This window comes from Micromesistius poutassou, assembly GCF_964030765.1.
Source record: "Micromesistius poutassou genome assembly, contig: SCAFFOLD_6407, whole genome shotgun sequence".
Taxonomy (NCBI): domain Eukaryota; kingdom Metazoa; phylum Chordata; class Actinopteri; order Gadiformes; family Gadidae; genus Micromesistius; species Micromesistius poutassou.
The window spans coordinates 2,566-10,192 of NW_028179196.1; the positions used below are offsets into that span (position 1 = coordinate 2,566).

The following is a 7,627-nucleotide window of genomic DNA, read 5'->3' on the forward strand; positions in this document are numbered from 1 at the left end:
CCGGGGAATAACCCAATATTAAATCAGGTTAGTAATAAATAAGTATACTAGACCAATGGTAACCTATTGGCAAAAATTGTTGGACGAAACGAATGTGTTAAAAAAAAACAAAAAACAGTCTGCGAACATTAACGCGCTAAGGCTAGCCATAAAATGAGGCTTTTACTTTGGTAAATACCGGATATTGATTACGCCTTTCACTGCGCGATTGACGGCTTGGTCGAGCTGGCTGGAAGTTGACTTCCAAGTTCAAGTAACTGGCCGGACCTCGTTTGTTCCTCGGAGTTCGGGGTCTTTTCTTTAACCAGCCCGGGGCTGAGCACAGCAACACAACACTGTGTGCGGCTCTGCGTCAACACAGAGTTAGAGAGTGGAGTTAGAGGTGACAAGAAATCAGGAACAGAGAAAACAAAGTGACCCGCACGAAGCCAGTGGATGGGAGCTGTGTGTCTGATTTGACCTGGATATCCACGGGCAGCCTTAATCCCACGCCACGCCGTTCCTCTGAATAATTAGTCCTGACAAATCCTCGCCAGTTCTAATTACACCGCTCACCCACGTCGAGGAAGGTGTGTCAGTGTGACTTTGTTCTTCCCTAAGGCGGTGACGCCTTTCCCTACCAAAGCCTTCCCTGCGGCGGGACAATAAGTTGGGGTGGAGGAGGAGGTGGTGGTGGAGGAGGTGGAGGAGGAGGTGGTGGTGGTGGTTGGTGGGTGGGGGGTGGACACAGAATGTTTCTTGAATCCAAACTACAACTAACTAATGCACACTTCTTGGTGATGACCTGTTATGCAACGCCACACCAGATGTGTCGATCAGTAACCCGCTCCGTTTGATCCGAGTCGCTCCCTTTGTGGGATGACACTGTTCGGCTGCAGAAGGAAGTGAGTGAGTGAGTGAGTGTGTGTGTGTGTGTGTGTGTGTGTGTGTGTGTGCATGCATGATGGCACTCTGCTGGAGGAGAAGTCAGTCAAAGTCAATTTTTCTACTTTTTGGAGCCTTTTTTGTGGGGTATTTGCTTTTCATGAGGAACAGTGCGGACATTATGGGCTCTACGAGTCGACGGGACGCCCCGGGGCCGCGGGACCCAGAAACCCAGAACGAGGAGTACCTCATGAGGCCAGTATACCAGAAGCCTCCGCTGGATGCGAACGGACTGGGGGAACTGGGCAGAGCGGTCAAGCTCGACCTGCAAGGGGAGGAGAAGAAAAAGGAGCAGGACAGCATCGATAAACATCAGATCAATATCTATGTCAGCGATAAGATTTCGCTGCACCGCAGGTTGTCCGAAAGGCGAAATCCACTGTGAGTTGGTCAATCAGTTCTGTAACTTCTGCCCTGTGTCTTATGAAAGGGATGTCGTTTGTATGCAACATGTATGCAACATTTCTGCTCCGTTAAAACTTTTTTTTAGTGTTTACTCAGGGTGCGACATAGACATAGCATACTCTAATGTGTAGGATATAGCCATATCATTAACCGTTTTCTCATTACCCATGCGGAATTTGCGAGAAACCATAAGCAGTTATTTAGCTCTGATGACTAGCCTCAGTAGACCCATGTTGTCATTCCGTGTACCTAGTACCAGCATCAACAGGCTCGACTTTAACCACTCTCATTCAATGGACGGCGCAAAGCCTTTAATACCTACAAAAATACCAATGGATTGTTGTGCCTTGCTTTCATATTACAAGACAGAAACTCCAATAACGGGGGCTGCGCTAGTTGCTCGTCGTAGGGGCTCTGATCCCTATCATGAACCCTTCCTCCACAATGCCAGGTGCAAGGAGGTGAAGTACGACTACCGCTCGCTGCCCACCACGTCGGTGGTCATCGCCTTCTACAACGAGGCGTGGTCCACGCTGCTCAGGACGGTGCACAGCGTGCTGGAGACCTCCCCCGACATCCTGCTCCGGGAGGTCATCCTGGTGGACGACTACAGCGACAGGGGTAGGGACGGACGGACAGACAGACAGACAGATGGACGAACGCATCAGCATCTCATGAGAACTGTTGCGAAGCAGGGCTGAGAGCTGTGTGTTCACTTACATTACATACACATTACACACACACACACACACACACACACACACACACACACACACACACACACACACACACACACACACACACACACACACACACACACACACAGACGGCCAGGCTGACGGGTCTTAAAGGGTCTTTATTTGACCTCCAGGTGTGGTTAACCTGTCGTCCGAGCAAACCGACCGTATCAACCAACCGTTTGATAGGGTCATTAACGCAAAGTTATTCAGGGGGAGATGGATTTGGTCTTTCGAGATGAGGGTTCGTATTATTTGTTGAAAGTTGTCATCTCAGCCCCAGAAAAATGTGCAGTCAAGAATATTTTACATTTACATATGTATATATTTGTATATATTTAATCCATTGTATTAATAATCCATGTATTAATAATATATTAGAGATTATTACATATATTCGGTTAGAATGTAAAATAATCTCTACATTTATTTTAATTCACTTTCACACATCACATGAGATTGTAGAACTGGGGCGAAAGTGACGTTTTTATTTTGCGGTGTCATTATGTCAGGGATTATGTAAAGCATCCCCCGTCAAGCCTTGGTGGAAACAACACGCCGTTTGTGCATTTATTTGCATTTTCACGGACTTCCTCTGTTCCTCCGCCCGCGTAGCGCACCTGAAGGCCCCGCTGGAGGCCTACATCGCTGGCTGGAGGAAGGTGCGCTTGATTCGAGCCAATAAGCGGGAGGGGCTAGTGCGCGCCCGGTTGCTAGGGGCGTCCATCTCTACGGGCGACGTGCTGACTTTCTTGGACTGCCACTGCGAGTGTCACACTGGCTGGCTGGAGCCCCTGCTCTACAGGTGAGCCAACGCTCTGGGAGTGGGCTCTCTCTCTCTCTCTCTCTCTCTCTCACTCTCACGCTCTCACGCTCTCACTCACTCACTCACACTCTCACTAACTCTCTCACACTCTTGCGTGTCAGTAAATGCGGTTGAATACAAGGCCACAACATCACCAAGTCAAAGGAGGAGGAGCCATGTGTCAGAAATTTGCCACGTGTGTATTCAAACCATAAGCCTTAAAAAAAACAAAAAACCCCTCTGTGCAGCTTTGATTTACATTCAGGGCTTTTTAGCGGACGCTTTTATCCGAAGCCGCCTCCAACGGTTCTTCGTACACACGTTGACACACCGGGGGGGGTCAACCGTGCAAGGCGACAGTCAGCTGGTTAAGTGTCTTGCTCAGGGACCACCTCGACGGTCAACCAGCTGGCTTTACACGACAACGATCTGACACACACAAGCCGCAAAAAGTGGCGTTTGCGTTCCCACTTTTCATTCCGCGTTTAGACGAGCGTCTTTGGGTGGAAATCTGCGTGCACACGGTGACGCAAAAGTGTGGTGAAATCCGACATGTTTGTTGTTGGTTTGCCTGTGCTGCACGCGGACGTGAGGTAAACGCGTACGGGACGAGAGCCAGCGTGAGCAGCTCAGAGCACCACCTTTTTTGCGTTGTTAACCCTTTAGACCAGCGGTTCTCAAACTATGGTACGCGTACCACTGGTGGTACATGATGCGCTATTAAGTGGTACAGTGTACAAAGTGTACAAAGTGGTAGCACTAGAACAGACAACAGAGACACACACGCACACAAGTGAGAATCCCGTCCGCCCGCAATCCAACTCCTATATCTTAAGACTAAATGTGCCTCCGGCGTGAACTGTGTGTAGCAGAATAGGGCCGCGGGTCTACGCTACTGTAGTTTGTTATATTGTTATATTATATTTTATTGTTCCTAATGATGGTACTTGGGGAGACAAATATTTTCTGAGGTGGTACGCGGTATAAAAAGTTTGAGAACCACTGCTTTAGACGGAAACGCAACGGTGGAGCGTTTTTTTAAGATGTCCACTCTGGAGGGTGGGTTCATTTTTTTTTCCCCCCCGTTTTTTTAAGCCACCGAAAACGCCGTCGCCGTCTACTACGAAACGAAAGGCAACATCTGAGAAAACATTTTTGTCGGTTTCACCCCGGGGGGAGCGTTGTTGACGTGTAAAGCCAGCCTGAAACTCCCACGTCACCAACGCCTCCCTGACCCAACGGCACCCCCCCCCCCCCCCCCCCTCCACGCCGTCCCTCTGTAGGATCCGCGAGGAGCCGACGGCCGTGGTGTGTCCGGTGATTGACGTCATCGACTGGAACACGTTCCAGTATCTGGGCAACGCCGGCGAGCCCCAGATCGGAGGCTTCGACTGGCGGCTGGTCTTCACCTGGCACGTGGTGCCGCCCTACGAGCAGCAGCGCCGCCGCTCGCCCATCGACGTCATCAGGTGTGTGTGTGTGTGTGTGTGTGTGTGTGTGTGTGTGTGTGTGTGTGTGTGTGTGTGTGTGTGTGCGTGTGCGTGTGCGTGTGTGTGTGTGTGTCCCAGTATGATCGGTAACCTGAGCGCAATTTAGCACGGGAATGTTTAATTAAAAAGTTTGACACTTTTATAAATGTCTCAAGTGGTACAGATTAGAACCTTGTTTTAAAAACAGACGGGCCTGGTGTTATTATAATGTAATTGTTGTTATATGGGCCCCCCCCCCCCCCCAGGTCTCCTACCATGGCTGGGGGGCTGTTCGCCGTGAAGAAGGACTACTTCCTGTACCTGGGGACCTACGACACCGGGATGGAGGTGTGGGGCGGAGAGAACCTGGAGTTCTCCTTCAGGGTGAGACGACACACGCACACGCACACACGCACGCACACGCACGCATGCACGCACGCACACACACTCGTCGATGGTACGACTATAGTCTGAGGAATGGTTTGACAGTTTCCAGATTATTATTCATTAATTATTTCACAACACCACTACAGATGTATACAATCACATGAGCGTTCTTTTGTATTTTTTCACCACATTTCGGTTTCAGTAAAAATGAAAGAATGTGAATGAACGTCTATCATGCAGATCAATCACTGCACTTAATGAGATCCTATGGTGCAGTGTCTCCTACACTGATGACTATAGGCGGGCTTCAATGATTGGTCCCTAGGGGTGTAAATATTAATCGATTTGTATCGATTATACAGCCGGCTTGATGCATCGAGTCGTCGGCATCGGATTATCAAAAAATAAATATATATTTTTTATTTTTACAGTGAATTGGCTAAATTCCATACTAGACTTGCACAGTAAGCACTCAAGTCTGTATAGAATACTGCTTCTGTATTCTCAATAAAAGGCAAATGATTAATTTTTTTGTTGATTTATTTGATAGATATTATATTAATAGATATAATGAAAAAAATATTGAGAATCAAATCGCACCGCGGGGAATTCTGAAGCATCGAAAATAATCAAATCGTTGGCTTAAAAAAAAATCGATATTGAATCGTCATAAAGGCTCAGATTCACACCCCGATTGGTCCCCCAGACATTGTCTGCAGCCTGACGTGACCTTTTTAATAACGCGCACACACACACACACACACACACACACACACACGCGCGCACAGAGTTGTTGGTATCTTGTTTTATACACTGCGTATAAGAGGTGTGTTCGCTACAGTGTCGGCTTCCTTCATTGTCTCTTTTCTAAAGCCACGTTTTTCTTGTGCCACTGGAGGTCCTGCAGTATGCATGGCCTTTGGGGCTCCGTTCTGGGTTTTCAGTGCCTCAGGCTTACCTCTTTACACAATGCAAGCACACACACGCAAAAATGCACTTGAACACGTAAACTGACTATTATGACTCAAGAAGAACACACACACATAAAACAGAAATATTTTGTCGACTCATCTCTCAGATAATTTCAAGGGGAAACTGACCATTAATATTTCATTCTTAATGAGAAATATGTATTTATTTATACATCAACTCTATAACGAGGAAATCCCATCTAAATTGGCTGACGTTTGCCACGCTTGAAAAATGGTAGAAAAGTGAACTCTATTAGTAACTATAGTGAACTCATTCATTTTGTGAACGTCTCTCAGATCTGGCAGTGCGGGGGCACGCTGGAGGTCCACCCCTGCTCCCACGTGGGCCACGTCTTCCCCAAGAAGGCGCCCTACTCACGGAGCAAGGCGCTGTCCAACAGCGTGCGCGCCGCCGAGGTCTGGATGGACGACTACAAGCACCTGTACTACCACCGCAACCCCCACGCCCGGCTGGTGAGTTAACATACAGGCACCTGTACTACCACCGCAACCCCCACGCCCGGCTGGTGAGTTAACATACAGGCAACCTCTACTACCACCACAACCCCCACGCCCGGCTGGTGAGTTAACATACAGGCAACCTCTACTACCACCGCAACCCCGGTTGGTCAGCAGTGTTTCCCCTATATGCAAAAAAAAAAAAAAAAATATATATATATATATATATATATATATTAAAAAAAATAGATATATATATTTTTTTTCGGATTCTTTTTTTTCGGATTCAAAATGAACGTAAAAGATGAACTTAGTTTCTGCCAAGTTCAAGGCACATTTGCACAATGTCATATTTGGAAGCTCAATCTGTACATTTTTCCCCCAAAAAATCTCACCAGAAGTAATCATTTAAAGGGTTATTTTTCTAATTTTTCTTTTTTCTAAGGCTTATGATAAATATCAATGAAATAGCTGAAAATGAACATAAAAGATGAACTTAGTTTCTGCCAAGTTCAAGGCACATTTGCTCAATGATCTGGTCTCAGCAGATACCTTGACTCTGTTGGTTGTTTTGTCATATTTGGAAGCTCAATCTGTACATTTTTCCCCAAAAAATCGTCTTTCGTCTGGGTTGTGGTACTACCACCACAACCCCCACGCCAGGCTGGTGAGTTAACATACAGGCACCCAGTGTTGTGCATGAACTAGTTCAAAATAACTAGTTCATTGAACTAGTTCATTTTTCTATGAACTTTGAACTGAACGTAATATATTTTTAACTAAAGAACTTGAACTTGAACTAGTTCAGATTTTGTGACGTTCTGAATTGATGCTGAGGTCCAGATGACGTGTTTATTAGATAGAGTTACTGCCTTAGTTGTGATGAATGAAACAGGTGTACAAATAATATCCACAACAATCTGAGATTGTAGTGATGGGCAGCAGGTAATGGAGAGGATTCATTTTAAAAGATAAGCACAGAATACTCACTCCAACAGCTTCGGTTTCTAAAAAAACTGTTAATGAACTGGACATGAACTAGTTCATGTGAAGTGTTAACTTGCACAACAACACTTGCAGGAATCTCTGCTTTCACCGCAACCCCCACACCACACCAGGCTGGTGAGTCGCAGGGGAGGGGGGGGGAGTGGGTGAGGGAGTGAGGGAGTGAGGGAGCATGCCATAACTCCCGTCTTCATTGCACCATGAGAGAGTACAACATACAACACACACATTTGTACATTCATAAGACGGATGAGACGCAGTGCTTCCAGACTTTATTGACCACCTCACAGTGGACTTTTCCTTTCAGACCGCCTGTGGCGTTGTGACATTTTATCGCTGACATGGACGTTATTTTAGGTTCATCGATGCTCTCTTGCAGGTTGAGCTTGACCGCGCTCCCCCCCCCCCCCCCCCCCCCCCCCCGTTCACCCAATCCATCGCGTCCAACGGTGGCTTCTCATACAC

General features: G+C 47.1%; 1 protein-coding gene across 1 annotated transcript; it reads left to right on the forward strand.

Annotated features, from left to right (window-relative positions):
* Positions 1-836: 836 nt before the first annotated feature.
* LOC311373041 (polypeptide N-acetylgalactosaminyltransferase 12-like) lies at positions 837-6,260 on the forward strand. Its single transcript, XM_084489899.1, has 6 exons — positions 837-1,305; positions 1,781-1,950; positions 2,682-2,871; positions 4,155-4,340; positions 4,607-4,724; positions 5,996-6,260. Exons 1-6 carry the CDS (start codon positions 941-943, stop codon positions 6,179-6,181), a joined length of 1,215 nt encoding a protein of 404 aa, XP_084346025.1. The 5' UTR covers positions 837-940; the 3' UTR covers positions 6,182-6,260.
* The last annotated feature ends 1,367 nt before the right edge of the window (positions 6,261-7,627 follow it).